The 19,068-nt window shown below is 39.8% G+C and overlaps 1 protein-coding gene and 1 pseudogene across 5 annotated transcripts in view; both read right to left on the bottom strand.

Moving 5' to 3' along the window:
- Positions 1–19,068, bottom strand: part of MRPL1 (mitochondrial ribosomal protein L1) — a 115,141-nt gene that overhangs the window by 72,653 nt on the left and 23,420 nt on the right. For all 5 annotated transcript variants that reach the window (XM_059385609.1, XM_059385636.1, XM_059385644.1 and 2 more), the window contains exons 2-3: positions 14,013–14,124; positions 2,806–3,064 (exon numbers count right to left, since the gene is read on the bottom strand). In XM_059385609.1, coding sequence (XP_059241592.1) covers positions 2,806–3,064; positions 14,013–14,124 — 371 coding nt within the window. The remainder of the gene's footprint in view (positions 1–2,805; positions 3,065–14,012; positions 14,125–19,068) is intronic.
- LOC132016103 (developmental pluripotency-associated 5 protein-like) lies at positions 1,587–1,935 on the bottom strand (annotated as a pseudogene).

Raw genomic sequence — 19,068 nt, 5'->3', positions numbered from 1 at the left:
CTCTTCTGAGTGGGTCTATTTTGAAACAACATGGATTGCCCACCACTTTCAGAGATACCGAGGAAGTCAGTTGGAAAATCCAAAATATATATGGCATGCATTTAGACACCCAAATATTGGCGGAGATGCTACAGGGCCTGAGAACGTCTTTGTTCAGTTTTCTAGTCAAGGAACTGTCGAGCACTGTGGTTCATTCACTTAGAGAGACTTCACATGGGAAGTCTAGGCCCACAGTTTCGGTGCAAATTTTAAGGTCTAGAAAAAGAGGAAGCAGGGTTGTTCCCTAATTAAACAGATTGAAAGGTTATATTTTTAGCAAAACTTTATTTTGAGTAGAGATAACCTCCTGAGGATTTATTTTCAGACAAAAAGGAACAAACTCTTAAGCACACTTGACATCAGACATGCAACTCAATTTTATTGACCGGCATTCCTTTGCCATTAACATGTCACAACTAGTTTCAGCAAATTTTTCACTAGCAAGCAATCACAATTAAAGCATCCCCTGGGGGAATACTGGCTTGCTGTATAAGCACTCTAACAAAAACAAAAAATGTCTTAGGAAGACAACAGTATCCTTTCAATGTTAATAGTTTACAAGCGGCTTTCACTTATGAAATGAAGCTTGTGGTCCTACAACTCTTCATTATGAGCCACAGTTAACAGCCAAAGAACTCAGGTGTTGGGGCACTACCCCCAGCACAGTGGAAAAGCTGCATATAACTTTTGACTCCCCCAAAACTTAACTACTAATAGTCTATTACTGACCAAAAGCCTTATGGATAACATAAACAGTCAACCAACACATAGTTAGTATGCTTTATGTATTAGATACTATATTCTTTTAACAAAGGCTAGAGAAAAGAAAATGTTATGAAGAAAATAAGGAAAACATATTTACAGTAGTGTACTGTCTTTATCAAAATGTAAGTGGATCCTCACAGTTCAAACCTGTTATTCAGGGGTCAACAGTATATCAATGGTTAACTGAGAAAGTGATCATCTTGGGTACTTACAACATTTTTAAAATAAAAGAACTAACAGTAACACTGTGCTACAAAATAAAATTACAGCATGAATTGTATAAACTGCTTCTAAGAACTAAGAACTTAAGAAATAAGATAGACCTTGATTCAAAACCTAACTCCACCTCTTATTTTGTGATCTTGAACAAGTTACTTCAGTTTCTCTGTCTCAGCTTCCTCTTTTGAGGTTATTATAGGATTAAATGAGAAAATGCATGCAAAGCACTTAGCATTGTGGCTGGTACACAGAAAGTTTCCTGTAAATGCTGGTTGTGATTATTAAACACTTACCGAGTCCTTTACATGCACTATCTCATTTAATCCTCTTAAAAACGAAATGAACTGAGCATTTTTTAATAATGTTATTCTCTAATTAGCAAAGCTGGCAGGGAAAGCCACATCAGGACTCGGAGACAAAGGCAGAGACCCAAACATCAGCTGGCTTTTCCTTGCCAGGCTGGGACGAAGCCCAACCAGATCTCATCCACGCCAGCTGTGTCCCGCTGTAGACACAGTTTTCTCTTTAAACCTGATTGCAGGTGAGCTGGTTACAACCTGGCCTCACTTCATCCAAGGACCCAGCTCTAGGGCTTTCACAGCATCCTCAAGTTTGAGCATCCCTCGTTCCTGCTGCTGACGGCGCCATGCGGCCACGGACTGGAGCATGCACCTGGCCCTAAACTTGCACGGGTAAGAGTCATAAACCACGACCTCCATGAGGTACGAGGGTTCCAGAATCTGTAGCTCGAGCACAACTTTGCTCACTTGCTTGATGTACGGGATTCAATCCACGTGGGCCAAACAGAGCTTCTGAGAGCTGCGTCTGGACCTGCAACACCTCAGAATCTTTCAAGTCTTTGGGAGTTTCCACCCACAGTGGAAGGTCTTTCTGTTCTGGTAGCGTCCCCATCGGGAGAGCCTCAAAACTGAACTAAGCATTTTATCTCCCTTTATAAAGAGGTGGAAAAAACAGATCTGAAAAGGTTAAACCAGAAACCCAAAGTCAAAGAACAAGGAAGTAGTGACACCGGGATTCTGGCCTGTACTGTAATCTGACTCCAGAGGCCACACTCGTAAGCACTACACTACACCACCTCCTCCCAAATGTCCAACTAGTGTTGCTGCTGAGGCTGTTAAATTGTATTCAAAAATCTCTACCATCTAGTTTGACCAAAAAAAGACATCCTCAGAATAAAAACTGAAATACCATTTCCACGAAAATGAGATCTCTTAAATGAGACAAAATTTAGAGTTGTAATAGACCTCAACTCTAATTCAGTATTTTTACTACTTTTACAGTTTTATAAACAAAAGTCATCCAAGGAACTGCATATAAACAAATAAAGCAGAAAAATTTTGGTGGAAGCAAGAGTGAGGGGCTTGGTACCCTCCTCATGCAAACTTAGTCTCAACGCAGGACTCTAAGGAACATACTCTTGATTTCAAACCCTCATTTACAGAAAAGGAACAAGACACCCAGGCACCTTAAGTCATTTTTCAAAGTTACAGTAATACCTCAATTAATTTTAACACGACTTTTGCTGAATTTATACCAGTGATTTTCAGGTGAGTAGGAGATAAGTGTTCATTGACTGCAGAATATGTTGAACATAATTTTATATTTGGAAAATAAAAACAAAATTTTTCATCCCATAGTCTAGAAAGAGTGTAAGATTTCCCAAAAATTATTATAGGAAACAAGAAACTTTAAAAAATTAGGAAACAGCAATTCATACAGCCCCTCCTCACAAATAAATTTATTTTAGTTGATTCTACATACCTTCTTCTCCAGTGCCATATCCAGTGTCAAATCAAGATAAACACCTTGTTTTGGATTAGTAAAGTCCAGAATTTGAAATTTCTTAAGTAACTGAATAGCTTTCTCCACCTCATATATCTGCCTTGGATACAAGCGCTTTAAGTAGACATCATCCTCAGGTTCACCTTCCATAAAGGAGTATGACTTTATTTTTTCAATCTCATCTTTTTTCTCATCTGATGCCTTGCCTTTCACACCTTTTTTCGTTTTCTTTGCAGGCCTTAAAGAAAAGACAAATTCAAGATCAGTTATCTCAATACATATTCTAAGAAAAAAATTTTTTTAAAGACAATATAGGGGTGCCTGGGTGACTCAGTCAGTTAGGCATCTCCTTTCGGCTCAGGTCATGATCTCAGGGTCCTGGGATCAGGCCCTGCACCAGGTTCCCTGCTCAGCTGGGGGCCTGCTTCTCCCTCTCCTCCCCACTCATGCTCTCTCTGGCTATCTCTATCTTGGTCTCTCTCAAATAAATAAATAAAATCTTTACAAAAATAAAAAATAAAGAGACACTGTATATAAAGCAGAAAAAATAAAAGATAAGGTTTATTTTTTTAAGTTTATTTTAATTCAAAACCACAGACTGCTTTACAATGTTTCTAGTTGAACAACTATTAAGTGAACTTTTATACTGTTTGCAGTTGATGCAAAGTTGCATAACACATTGATGCTGCTTTCCAAAAATTTAGAGAAACAGAGGAGACAGAGATGCAAACAGATTTCAATACAATGGGTAAGTACTTTGACAGAATGTCATCGGAGCTGTAGAAAAATCCAGTCTAGGAAGTTAGGGAAGTATTCTGGAGGAGATGACCTTCTAATATCAATTTTTGAAGGATAAGGAATAGTTAGCCCAAGTACATACCCAAGCGAGACAAAAACATATGACCAGTGAAAACATGTACACAAATGTTCATTGTGCAGCATTACTCATAATAGTCAAAAACTGAAAACAACCAAATGTCCAATAACCCAGATGAACAGATACAAAAATGTGATATATCCACACCTTAAATCCTAATCAGCAGTGAAAAGGAATGAAGCACTGATATAAGCTACAATAAGTATAAAGCTTGAAAACATTATGCCAGTGAAAGAAGCCAGTCACAAAAGACCACATATTGTATGCTTCCATTTGTATGAGACATCAAGAATGGGCAAACCCGCAGAAACTGAAAGTAGATTTAGTGATTGTCTAAGGCTGGAAGAGGAAGGTAGAAAAACGGGGTATAACTACCAATGGGCATGAGGTTTTAGGGGAAGTTAACAAAAATATTCTAAAAATGACACCGTGATGGTGGCAAAAGTGTGAATATACTAAAAACCACTGAATTGTACACTTTAAATGGGTGAGTTGTATGGTATGTATAGTGTATCTCAACAAAGCTATTATCTTAAAAAGGAGAGCTAGCCAGGCAAAGAAACAACATAATAAAAGTACTGAGTCATGGGGCGCCTGGGTGGCTCAGTGGGTTAAGGCTCTGCCTTCGGCTCAGGTCATGATCTCAGGGTCCTGGGATAGAGTCCCACATCGGGCTCTCTGCTCAGCAGGGAGCCTGCTTCCCCCTCTCTCTCTGCCTGCCTCTCTGCCTACTTGTGATCTCTGTCAAATAAATAAATAATAATCTTAAAAAAAAAAAGTACTGAGTCATGAAACAGAATATAAGTAGATAAGGAGAGCTATTATAAACGCTAACTGATGAGAGCTGACAGGAGCAAACTTTTCTCTAAGGGACCAGTCAGCAAATATTTTATAGTCTCTTAGTATTTCAATTATGCCACTGTAATGTGAAAGCAGCCAGACATTAGAAAATGAATGAGTGCAGCCATGTTCCAATAAAACTTTATTTACAATAGTTTTTTCATCATAAAAAACTGTATTTATGAACAAATGGCTTAAGTTTCATAATTTTCATGTCACAAAATATTGTTTTTTCTCTTTTTGTCCAATCACTTAAAAATATAAGAACCATGTTCATGAACTATACAAAAATAAATGGTAGAACAGATTTTCTGGCCCACTGGACGTACTTTGCTGACTCCTGAACTACAGGGCAAAACAGAGGGCAAGAAACATCAGAAGATGGGGCTGGAGAACCTACATCATAAAAGGCCTTCCCCTAGAGGCAGTGAGAAGCCACGAAACAGGGGTGACACCTGTATTTCCCGGAGAGTATTCCAGCCACAGTTAAGGGACAGAGGAGAGGGAAGCTGGACTGGAGACGAGTAAAGACCAACCCCGCCCTTTCTTCTCCAGGAGACAGGACATTCTCCAGAACAGTGATGGTAACAGGCTGGAGAAGATGAGGCATTAGATATTCATAAATAGTGCAGAAAAATGAAGATGAAAAAAGACTATTTTTATATTACACATCCTGTGTTTCTGGCTTGGGTGACCAGATATAGCGTAGTATCATTGAGACCAAAAATAAAGAAGCAAAAATGGGTTTCTTGTGAGGGAGGTGTTCAGAGATGAGTTCAGTGAGGGGCATAGGAGTGTGGGGCCAATCTTTACCCCCTCTCTTCATTCAAGGCCTCTGCTGAGTGACTTTGCAGCTCCTCCCATTTAAAGGGGTAGAGCGTATTTTTAGCACACTGGCCATGTGACTAGTTTGGCCAATATAATAAAGCAAAAGTGACAGTTCCCCTGCCCTAAGCTTAGGCAGATAAGAAGCTTCATGCTTCCACTTGCATGCTTGTATTTCTGCCATTTCCAAAAGAACATGCTTGTGCCACCCCTAGGCAGGAGAAAAACAGATACTGAAACAGAGTTGCCCCCACAGAGCCCCAGGCTAGACAGGACAATTCACAAGTGATTCCAGACTCAGAGATGTGCAGCAAGCCCAGCCCAAGTCCTACAAGACACCCACCCTAACCAAGCTTAGATCAGCAGACCCACAGATGCTGGCAACGATAAGAGTTCTTGATAAGAGTTCTTGAGTGGTCCATATATATCAAAGGCTAACAAGGTGTTTACTAAATATCTAGGAAATCCATTCAACAGGTAAGATAAAAGAGCAGATAAGAATTTCAACCTAAGAAGACCGGAAAAAAAAAAGAGCTAGAGATGATATATTTTCTCAACACTATTTCAAATCACACCTATAATCTTTTATCCAGAGAGTTTTAAATCAGTTAAGTAGTATTTCTAGAAAAAGGTTTGAATCCTGCTGTACATAAAATAATGGCTTTCCAAGGATGTTATATCTACTTGGCAAAAAGGCTTTGCAGATGTGCTTAGGGCCAAAGACTTTGAGATGCAGAATCCAGGCGGCCCATCTAATCACACAAGTCCTTGAAAGCAGACATACTTCCCACCTCCATCTGAAAGAGATGGGAAAAGACAGAAGAAATTTGAGTGTGAAACGGAATCTGCCATTCCTAGCTTTGAAGATGGAGGAAGGGGGCCACAAGCCCAGGAAGGTGGGTAGCCTCTCAAAAGTAGGAATGGAGAAGAAACAGATTTTCCCCTGGAGCTTCTAGAGAGGAAGGAAGCCCTGCTGACACCTTGATTTTACCCCAGTGAGATCCATGAGAGATTTGACCTACAGAACTACAGGATAAAAAATGTTTGATGTTTTAAAGCACAAAGTTTGTGGTAATACGTTAACAGAAAACTAATAAAGGTCCTATAAAATTTATATGAAAGAAATAGATGACAGTGGGGCACCTAGGCGGCTCAGTGGATTAAGTCTCTGCCTTCGGCTCAGGTCATGATCTCAGTCAGGGTCCTGGGATCCAGCCCCGCATTGGGCTCTCCACTCGGCAGGGAGCCCGCCTTCCCCACCCCTCTGCCTGCCTCTCTGCCTACTTGTGATCTCTGTCAAATAAATAAATTTTAAAAATCTTAAAAAAAAAATAGATGACAGTAAAATAAATCTTTAAAAAAGAAACTCTAAATCCAACCCAATGTATAATTCCATTCTCACTTTTCAGTCCTCACTGAATCCTTATTCCCACAACTACCAGCATCCTTCCAGCTAATAAGCAGTTCAACAGAACAGCACATAATGACAATGCTCATTTTTAATGGGGCGCAGGTGTCCTTCTGGACTGATGACAAGTCTAAGCAGGTGTCCAAGTGGATGGATGCAACATGCCTCAATAACTACTTTGGAAGTACTCCACAAAACTCTGCATCTTTCAGACTGGAGAAATCACAGTGTTATTTTATATTTAGTGAAAGAATGGGGAGGCCAATAAAAGAAGGAGTCTAAAGGGCATGTCTTGGGAAAATACTTCCATGTAACATAAACAAAACAAGTAAGTGTCCTAGCTATAACCTACAGACTTACTTTCCATAAATGCTGATTTTACCACAAAATTTTTAATCTTGGCCAAACCTGTTCATTTAAATTGCAATTAATATCAAATTCCCAGGAACTAAAATATGTTTTTTAAATTAATTCGTATATGAAACACCCAACAGAAGTGTAATACATAGAGTGAGTTGAGTATACAGCAATTTATTTATTTATACTTTGGTCCTTGTTTTGTCAAGTATCTGAAGTGATTTAGTAAAAATATTTTTAAGTTACAAAAAAACACTGTTTTAGTTAAAGGGGAAAAAAGCATAATATCATTATAACAGAGATCAAATAGGACTCTTAAAACACTTTCTGGAGCACGTGGGTGGCTCAGTGGGTTAAGCCTCTGCCTTTAGCTCAGGTCATGATCTCGGGGTCCTGGGATCGAGCCCCACATGGGGCTCCCTGCTCAGCAGGGAGCCTGCTTCCCCCCCCCCCTGCCTGCCTCTCTGCCTACTTGTGATCTCTGTCAGGTAAATAAATAAATATTTTTTTAAAAACCACACAATTGAACAAAATCTGTCAATAATTAATTATATAGACCCACTAGCAGTTTTCCATGACTCTCCAAAAATGTCTATCTTTTCTTTTTTTAAATAGTATTTTATTTATTTATTTGACAGAGATCACAAATAGGCAGAGAGAGAGGAGGAAGCAGGCTCCCCGCGGAGCAGAGAGCCAGATGTGGGGCTCGATCCCACGACCCTGGGATCATGACCTGAGCCGAAGGCAGAGGCTTAACCCACTGAGCCACTCAGGCGCCCCCCCAAAAATGTCTATCTTTATTCATTAGAATCATACCCAGAAGATGTCGGTTTTTCATGCAATTATGTAAGGCCTTATCAGGAGCGCTTAAATAGTATGATTCTTGGGGAATAAAAATAAATCATACTAAAAAGGTTTTTGCCAAGGTGAGGGGAAAATAGCTGGCAGTCTGAATCAAAGAGAATTTAGCTGCAGTTACCTGGGTGCCCAGACCACATAGATTAAATGAGTGATAAGAGATTATATCCAGGTAATAATCTTCCCTGTTTGTTCGCAGATGTTCCCCTGTCTCATCTATCCCTTAACCCCAAAAGCATGAAAGGAAAAATAATTCCATGTCATACTCAAATAAAACAAACAAACAAACAAATCAGTGCTATAATACAGTTCACTTCAAAACCTTTGAAGATTTGTGACCCCAGAGATCCAAGCCCCTTCAAGGCTGAAAAACCCTTTACATTGAGGAACTGGGGGATAGAAGTGGAAGGGGCATGGTGATTCACAACTTCTGTCAAACTAAACTGAACCAAAGAGAACTAAAGAGAAAATGCCTAGGGCATGCAATCATTGATAGAATACAAACATCTGGACATCTCACTTCTCAGTATAATCCTATAAATAAAGTCACTGATATCTCTGACCCTGGTTTATTCATGAAACTAAATGCGTAAGTTCTGCTTATGCTTACAATGTGAAAGCCAAAAAGAGTAAAACCCAGTCAATAATACAAATAAATGAAAATTTTAAAAAAATAAAAACTGGAAAGAGTATTAACAGCTAGAGAGTCAGTAAAATCACAACTTTTCTTGACTGCATCACAAAGCTGAGATCACAGGGCAACCAAGTAGCATTAAATCCAAGAAGAATCAGCCCGCACTCCCTCCTCCCACTCCACGTGCACACTCAGCACACTCTCACCTGTAGCAGAGCGTAAGAGGAAGGAGGTAAGAATGTTGGAGCTACCAGAAAGTCCTGGGACATCGGCACACAACAGGAGTTCACACGCAGTTTGCAGGCCCTTTCCACAGACCTCCCACAATGCTCCTGGGAAAAACTGGAGCAGCCAAGAGACTGGAAAGCCTCCCTCAAGAGTCCAGGCACAGAGATCAGCCACTACTGCCAAAAGGCGTGCAATCCTGAAACCATGTAGGGCACAAGTAAACACCCACAGGTACAGGGAAAAGAAAGAAGGAAAAAACACCAAAACTTCTACCCTTAGGGCAGGTCAGGAAACAGACCAGTCCTCCACCAGGACAGTAAAGCTGGGGAAGGGCCTGGCACAGACCAGCAGCAGACAAACAGCCCAGGGCGAAGGGCCAGAAAGACTGAGAAAACCCCATCCCAAAGGCCCAGCCACACTGGGCCCACTTAAGATAAAGCTGGTTTGGAAAACAGAGAATCTCTCCTGCACCCATCTCCAGACTAGCAAGCACTAATAAGCAACAACAATCCACACTAGGGAAGGAGAAAGAGTATAGACACACACACACACACACACACACAGCCCCGAGGCACAGCTGCAAGGGCAAGGCAGAAAACAACATAAAACAGGAACGCTGAGAAAAACCTTCCAGCCAACCCAGCCCCCATCCTACGCACAAGGTAAAGTGCAGAAATTTGAAGCTGGTGGTAACCATAGCAACAACAAAACCCAGTTCAACTTCTGACTGCACTGATTCAACACTGTGACAATAGGCATGTGCATTCCCGGGCATAAATACTAGGTACTTTGGTCTCAACTGTTCTACACAAAACGTCTGGCAGTCAATACAAAATTCTGAGATACGTCAACCTGTTATTAACAGAGAAACAGAACCAAAGTCAGAGATGACTAACGTGGACTTTTTTTAATCCATATCAGCCACTGGCAAACCATGAGTATGTGCACACACATGGACAGAGAGAAGAGAGAAGCAGGAACAAGCCTCTCTCAGGGCGCCTGGGTGGCTCAGTCAGTAAGCGTCTGCCTTTGGCTCAGGTTGTGATCCCGGGGTCCTGGGATCAGGCCCCACATTGGGCTCTCTGCTCAGCAAGAAACCTGCTTCTCCCTCTCCCACTCCTCCTGCTTGAGTTCCTGCTCTCACTGTCTCTCTCTCTCTCTCTCTCTGTGTCAAATGAAATCTTTAAAGAAAAAAAAAAAAGAAAGAAAAAAAGAACAAGCCTCTCTACCCTGTCTCAGATCCTGATTAAAAAAAAAAATTGCCATATAAAAAGTATTTTTTAGTATATTATAAAGTCAGTACATTAAAAAATTAAAACTACAGGGGCACCTGGGTGGCACAGTTGGTTAAGCATCCGACTTTTGGTTTCAGGTCCTGTTGTGATCTCTGAATCACGAGATCAAGTCCCTACTTGATCTAGGCTCTACACTCAGCAGAGTCTGCTTGGGATTCTCTCTCCCCTGTCCCTCTGTCCCTTCCCCCAGCATGCATGCACGCTTGGACACTGTCTCTTGCTAATAAATAAATAAATAATCTTTGAAACCACAACTAAAATTATGAATACTATCATTCTCATCAAGCTACTGAATAACTCTCATTGTCAGACATGAAAGAAAAATTGTAAAATGACTTTTCAGGTTTTTTTAAGTATGCAAATTTCTTATACTATCCTTTTTAGGTAAGTGAAGTTGCTTTTAAAGTTGCACTGGAACAGAACATGGGTAAGACATAAAGTGAAAAATTTCTATTCAATAAAAGAAACATTTAAAGATAAAATGTTCTCAAAGTAATGAATATCCCTAAAAATATTTACAAAAATAAGGAAAAAAGGGGCGCCTGGGTGGCTCAGTGGGTTAAAGCCTCTGCCTTCAGCTCAGGTCATGATCCCAGGGTCCCGGGATAGAGCCCCGCACTGGGCTCTCTGCTCAGCAGGGAGCCTGCTTCCTCCTCTCTCTCTGCCTGCCTCTCTGCCTGCCTGTGATCTCTGTCTGTCAAATGAATAAATAAAATCTTTAAAAAACAAAGTTAGGAAAAAAGATAAATATTCCAACAGAAAAATAGGCAAAAGATATAAATTAGAAATAGGATGAAGAAACAAATAAAGACTAATGATATCCAAAGTTTCATTGTTGGATGGGAATGGGAATGTAAACTGGTACAACCAATACTCCTCCAACTTCTCAAAAACAAAAAAAATCCAGGGACACCTGGATGGCTCAGTGGGTTAAGCCTCTCCAGGTCACGATCTCAGGGTCCTGGGATCAAGCCCCACGTCGGGCTCTCTGCTCAGCAGGGAGCCTGGTTCCTCCTCTCTCTGTGCCTGCCTCTCTGCCTACTTGTGATCTCTAACAAACAAACAAATATAATCTTAAAAAATCAATCAATCAATCAATAAAAAGAATCCAGATACTACAACACTCAAAGGAAGGTTCCTTTCTATTTACATTTCTGCACCTCCCTCTTCCTTCTAGATTCAAGCCACAGCGGACTGTATTTCGTCCGTATCATTCACTCTCATGCTTCTGTATTACTCAAATACTTTTCGCTCAATCCCCCTGAAAAATTCCATCTTTTAGGACCCAGCTCAAATACTTCTTATCATATCCTCTTTCAGGCAGAATTAATTTACATTTCATCTGTGATCCCACAGAACTTGGCCCATTTCTCCACCATAACAGTTAAAATATAAAGTTATAATGCAGATATATGCTTATTTACTATATATAAAGCACTCTTACTAATCAACAACAAAGAACTGGAATAGTACATGAACAAAAATTCACAATAAACAGTGCTCACTTCAGCAATACATATACTAAAGCTGAAATAATATAGAGAGAAAAACTGGCAGTTAACAAAATTACATGGCTCTTAAATACATGAAAAGATATACAACCTCAATAATAACAAAAAATATAAACTAAAACTTGACGATACCATTTATTACCTATCAAACTGGCAAAGTTCAAAAACTTTAACTATACTGTACATGGAAAAGTATAGATTCTAATACAATTCACTGATAAGGACATAAATTGGCAAGGTCTCTATAAAGGTAATTTACTATTACCTATTACCAATCAAAACTACAAATGCACACATCTTTTGATTCAAAAATTCTATTTCTAAGAGTTTATACTGCAAATACATTCTAATATTTGACAAGATCTATGTACATGACTCTTCATATGTTATAGCAAAAGACTGAAAAGATGAACATGGGCCGTGGGAGGAAACAGGGAAGCGGTTTAATGAGTGACGGTACAGCCGCACAATGAAATATTATGTGCGTGCTTGTTGGAGCATTATTTACAATACCGAAACATGGAAAAAACCTAAGTGTCCATCAACAAATCAATGGATAAAGAAAATATGGTACATTTATACAATGAAACAGTATTCAGTCATAAAAAAAAGAACAAAATCTTGCCATTTGAGACAGCATGGATGGACCTTAAAGGCACTATGCTCAGTGAAATAAGTCAGAGAATAACAAATGCCGTACAATCTCACTAATACATGAAATATTTAAAAAAAAAAAAAAAAGAAAGAGAGAGAATTCAGATAGAGGGACAGACTGGTGGTTACCAGAGGCAGAGGTGGGGATGGGTGAAATGGGTGAAAGTGGTCAAAAGCACAAAATTCCAGTTATGAAACTAACCCTGGGACGTGATGTACAGCATAGTGACTACAATTAATATTACTGTATTGCCTCTCTGAAAATTACTGAAAAGTTAAGTATTCAAAAGTTCTCATCACAAGAAAACAAACTGTAGCTCTATACAGTGATAGATATTAACCAGACTTACCATAGTAAGCATTTCCAAAACATAAAAATACTGAATTTTTAGATTGTACATCTGACACTAATATATATCAATTATATCTCAATTAAAGAAAAACAACTAGAGAGCTCCCTCTGAAACAATCTCCCAAGATATATTAAGTAAAAAGCAAGGAAGCAAGATGTAGAACAACATAGAGAGTTAAATAAGAAACAACAGTTCTGACATTAAATGTGTGGGTTTTTTTCCCATACCAACCAATTACCTGATTTAAGCTGACTATCCAACAAATGAAGACAGTTCTGATACTCTCTACCTGGATGTAGCATCAGATCCCACAAATCAAGGACTGAGTTCCTAAGACTGCCCCCACTTTGGATGCCAACTGCAATTCAAGGCCTCTGGTATTTCTGGCCCAGTAGCTGCAAATCAAGGGGTCCTGTGACCCCCTCCACAGACTTCGTAACTTGCCAGCATAACTCAGAACTCAGAGAAACACCTACTTAACATTTACCAGTTCACTATATAATAAAAGATACGATAAAGGATACAGATGAATAGGTACATAGGGCAAGGTCCAGAAGAGTCTGGAGTACAAGAGTTTCTGTCCCCGTTGGGTCTGGGTGTACCATACTTTGGGCACACATATATGTTCACCAATCCAGAAATTTTTAGAACCTCACAGGACAGGGAATGTTATGAAGGCATGATCAACTGTGAACTCAATCTCTAGCTCCTCTCTCTTCTCTGGATGACGGGTGGGGCTGAAAGCTCCTAATCATGGCTTGGTCTTTCTGGTGACCAGCCTCCCTCTAGAAGCCCACCAAGAGTTTCTTATTAAAACAAAAGATGGTCCTGTTACCCAGAAAATTACAAGCGTTTTAGGAACTCTGTATCAGGAACTGGGTCAAAGACCAAATATTAGAATAACAGATGCTCCTAGCATCCCTATCCTCAGAAGATTATAGGAGTTTTAGGAGCTCTCTATTAGGAACTGGAAGCAGAGACCAGTACAAATACTTCTTATTATGTCACAAAGCCCTCGCTACAACACTTACTATCCTGTGTACCTAGGCAAGTTAATGTTTCAATGTCATGCTTTTCAACTCAAATAAAGAACATAAAAACAACAGCTTCCACATAAAATATCCGTGGAGAGACTAAACTAGTCATTGAATGTCAGTGTTCAATAAATGTTAAGTATTACTATAGTAAGTCATATTTTCCTTACCAACTGCAAAGTGTCCAAAAAGCAGAGATAATAAACTTGTACAACTGTATGTCCATGTACATCTTTAAGAGACAAAGCATAATGTTTTTTCATCAAAACTTTAAATGAAAGCAAAGAAAATTAATTAAAAAAAAATACTTACTTTGTAGCAGCAGCAAAATGTCTGGTGGGCCCATGAACACATACAGAACAAGGATAAAGAGCTGTCTGATAAGCCATCTTGAAAAGACTATGCTTTTGATGATGTATCAAGACTTGAAAGAAAAAAAAAGTAAAATATTAATATTAACCATTACATCCATAATTTTACATCCTTAATGAATGTTTTCCAAAACAAAAACAGTCACTCTCAACCATTCTTTAAAACGAATAACAGCAGCGGTGCCTGGGTGGCCCCGTCAGTTAAGCATCCAACTCTTGGTTTCAGCTCAGACCATGATCTCAGGTCAGGGGATCAAGTGCAGCATCCGTCTCCGCGCTCAGTGTGGGGTCGGCTAGGGACACTCTCCCTCATGCTCTGCCCCTCCCGCTTATGTTCCCTCTCTCTCAAATAAATAAATAAATCTTAAAAACAAAAAAGTGTAAGAGTAGAAAGTGCAATTCTTGAAACTAAAGCCAATTAAACAACTAACTGAAAAATCCTGTCTTCATTTATTTTCTTTTAGATTTTATTTTTAAGTAATCTCTACACCCAAAGTGGGGCTTAAATTTACAACCCCAAGGTCGAAAGTCACATGCTCTACCAAATGAGTCTATCAGGCACCCGTGTTCTCACTTATTTTTACCTTAATCCAGGTTCAGGTTCAACAGAGTATGTTAGCTCTACTATTATGGAATACATATATGTAACCTGAATTCCTTTTTAATAATTTACATTTTATTCAAGAGCGGCCTCAGGTACTCCTGAAGAACAGCAAAGTGGAGGGAACTGCTTTACCAGATAGCAACTTGTTTTGAAGCTATGGTAATTAAGACACTTGACTATTGGCACAAGTATGGAAAGACAAAGTAATAAAACAGAAGCAGCCCAGCAACAAACCCATACACATGTGGATATCTGAAATGTGACAAATGTTATTACAAATCACTGTGCAAATAATTCAATTAAGTGGTGTTAAGGAAAGGGATTATCCATAGGGAAAAGAGCATGTTTAGATCCCTCTCCCACCACACACTCAAATCTAGGGGGACTAAAAATTTACATTTGAATGGCAAAACTAAAGGCTTTCAGAACAGAAAATGACTGTTTAGGAGGGAACAATTTCACAAACAAAACCCAAAAGCACTAGCCAAAAAGTAACTTATTAGTGTGAAGAACATCTATTAAAGAAAGTGAAAGACAAGCAAAAAACTGGGAGAACAGAATAGCAACCTATATAACAAAGGATGATTATCCAGAGTATGAAAGATAAATCCAAAAAATAAACAAAAGAGATGAACAAGCTTCTAATTTAAAAGAAAATACAAATGATACATGAATGTATGGGAAAATGCACAATCTTATTAGTAATCAGGTAAATATTAAACCACAATAAAGTATCATTCCACAGTGCTATTTAAAGAGTAGTCTGTTGGCCTGTAAATTAAAATTACACCAGTATGTAAATCAACCACATCACTAAGTATATTATTCACTACAGCTGACAATATTTTTTCACAAGACTTCTTCAGTAAAGCAAGCAGTGCTTTGATTAAATTGTGGAAGGTAACAGTTTCTAGATCCAATCATTTAAGTAGCAATGTTTTATACACATTGGATTGGCAACTTTTTAGAAAAAGTCTGGGATTGCTGAAAATTTAAGGGTAAATTTTATACATAGTAAATAAGAGTATGAATTGGAATACCACTTTGGAAAAAAAAATATGGCATAATTCAATGAGCTGGGCATAAACATATCAATGATGCAGTAATTCCACTTCTGGGAATATGCCCTAGAGAAACTCCTGCACATGTGTACTAAGAGACATGCACAAAAATAACAACATCATAGCATCAGGAGAATTCTGGGGAAGATGGCAAAGTAAGAGGACCATAAGCTCACCTCATCCCAGGAACACAACTAGGTAACAGCCAATTCAATATAAATAAACCAGAAAATGACCCAAAGTCTGGCAGAACAGACTCCACAACCAAATGTAGAGAAAAAGCCACTTACGGTACGAAGGACTGGGAGCTAAATGGATCTGCAGGACTGTCCAGAGAAGGGACGGGCACCATGGGCACAGAAAGTGGAGAGAAACAGACCCTCACACCAGGGAGCCCACACAGGGAAGACCAATCCCCATAACATTCGGCTTTGAAAACCAGGAGAGGGGCGCCTGGGTGGCTCAGTGGGTTAAAGCCTCTGCCTTCAGCTCAGGTCATGATCCCAGGGTCCTGGGATCGAGCCCCACATCGGGCTCTCTGCTCAGCAGGGAGCCTGCTTCCCCCTCTCTCTCTCTGCTTGCCTCTCTGCCTACTAGTAATCTCTGTCAAATAAATAAATAAAATCTTAAAAAAAAAAAGAAAGAAAAGAAAAGAAAACCAGGGGAGCTGAATTTCAGGAGTTCTTACAATCAGCAAGCCTTAGCACCTGGAACTTTAAAAATCAGCAGGCTCAGGGCACCTGGGTGGCTCAGTGGGTTAAGCCTCTGCCTTCAGCTCAGGTCATGATCTCGGGGTCCCGGAATCGAGTCCCGCGTCGGGCTCTCTGCTCAGCAAGGAGCCTGCTTCCTCCTCTCTCTCTCTCTCTCTCTGCCTGCCTTCTCTGCCTACTTGTGATCTCTCTCTGTCAAATAAATAAATAAAATTAGCAGGCTCATGGGAGAGACAGGAGGGAGAGATAGGAGAGAATCAGAAGGGCAAGAGAAACTGAATCCTCCTGATTAAAGAGACAGCAAAACAAACAGCCTCCATGCAGATACAGCACAGAAGCAGCAGTTTGAAAAATGCCTGGGGTGTACGAGAGGGTGGTTTGTTTGAATAAATAAATCTCAGACCATATGCTGGAGAGGTGGGGATCTTTGGGAGACTTCTCCAGGAACAAAATTATTGGCAGGCACCATTTGCATGCCTCACCCGCAGTATAAACACACCAACACCTTTGGGAACCCAAGCAGCACCAACTCTTGCTACCTAACCGACTAACTGTGCACCCCGCCCCTGTTCTCCTGCTGACACGCCCCCTCCATCCACGCCTCTGATCCAGGTCTCCTCCTGCTACAGACCCACACAAATCTGGCTAACACTACGCATCCCGACCCAGAGCACTTCTGCAGATCTGACCCTTCCAACACAACCTTCCTCAGTCTCTGGTGCTGGAGGTCCAGTCCTCTCAACTTGGACCTTGCTGGCACCAAGCACCCTGCCCCCACACTCAGCTACAGTTAGGTGCTACTGCATCTCTAGCAAATATCTGGTCTGGCTCAACTTAAGCCCAAAGTGTCCCCAGACTGGCCCAATAACAACAAAGAGACCCAACCCTGCCCACAACAGGCAAAGAGAGCCATTGCAGATGACTGGAATGAAGGCAAACGTGGCTCAGCCACAAAAGCAGGGCACATGCAACACTCAGAGGAGACACGCCTGAAGTGCCAAGTTCTGATGAACAGGGGACATAGCATTGCAGCACACGACAGGACTGGCTCTTCATTAAGGCCACCACTTTCATATCAAAAGACATAGTTGACTTGTCTAACAGAAGAAAACAGACACAGAGAGACAAAATGAGCAAAGAGATAAATATGTCCCAAATGAAAGAAAAGGACAAAATCATAGCAAAAGAACTAAATAAAATGGAGATAACTAATACTGGCAGAAATACTGGTAGATAAATAAAACTGGTAGAAAATGTAAAGTAATGGTCATAAAGATAACTCACTGGACTTAAGAAAAGACTAGAGAATCTGAGTAAGGCTCTTAACGAAAGGATGGAAAGCATAAAATAAAGCCAATCAAAGATGAAGAACTCAAACTGAAATAGAAAACACACTAGATGGAATACATAGTCGTGACCTGCAGGAAAGAATAATGGAAACCAATCAAGCTAAATAAGAGAAAGAAAAAATAATAATAAATATGAATATAGACTTAGGGAACTCAAAATACCATCAAGCATAATAACATTCACATTACAGAGATCCCAGAAGAAAAAGAGAAAGAAAAGGGGTTAGAAAATTTACTTGAAAAAATAAGAGCCCAAAATTTCTAAATCTAGGGGGAAAAAAACAAAAACCAAAAAAACCCCACAGAAACCCAGATCCAGGATGTACACAGATTCTCCAACAAAATCAAACTAAGGGAGGTCACACCAAAACACACGCCAACCAAAAAGTAGTTATTAAGAAAAAGTTTTAAAAGAAGCAACAGAAAAGTTACACATAAGGTGAGGCTTTCAGCAGATTTTTCAGCACAAACTTTGCAGGTCAGAATATACTCAAAGAGCTGAAAGAAAAAACCTGCAGCCAAGAAGACTATATCCAGCAAAGCAATCATTCAAAATAGAGGGAGAGACAGTTTTCCAGGCAAACAAAAGTTGAACGAAGTCATGACCACTAAACCAGCCCAACAGGAATGTTAATGGGGACTCTGTGTGAAAGCAAAAGACCATAAAAGTAGGAAGCACAAAAGCTGCGAAAATAAATAATCTATAAAAATCAGTCAAGGGATTCACAAAATATGTGAAGTGTGACAATGCACACCTATAACATGGGAGGAGAAGGGCAAAGAACGAATTCAAAGTTAAGCAACCATCAACTTAATTTAGGCTGTTATATGCAAAGATGTCATATACAAACCCAATGTAACCACAAATCAAAAACCGGTTACAGCTATGCAAAAGGAAAAAGAAAAAGGAATCCAAGTATATCACTAAAGAAAACCAACAAACCGTAAGAGGAAGAGAAGAAACAGAAAATCCCCAAAACAGCCATACAACAAGTGACGAATGGCAATAAGTATAAACCTATCAATAATTACTTTGAATAAATGTACTACATACTCTAGTCAAAAGACAAAGAGTGGGAGAGGAGTCAAGACAGCGGAGAAGTAGCAGGCTGAGACTACTTCAGCTAGCAGGAGATCAGCTAGATAGCTTATCTAAAGATTGCAAACACCTGAAAATCCATCAGCAGATCGAAGAGAAGAAGAACAGCAACGCTAGAAACATAAAAACAACCACTTTCTGAAAGGTAGGACCAGTGGAGAAGTGAATCCAAAG

Source organism: Mustela nigripes, chromosome 1 (assembly GCF_022355385.1).
Source record: "Mustela nigripes isolate SB6536 chromosome 1, MUSNIG.SB6536, whole genome shotgun sequence".
NCBI classification, from domain to species: domain Eukaryota; kingdom Metazoa; phylum Chordata; class Mammalia; order Carnivora; family Mustelidae; genus Mustela; species Mustela nigripes.
The sequence above is the reverse complement of the archived record's forward strand: the minus strand, read 5'-3'. Positions and strand labels throughout refer to the sequence as shown.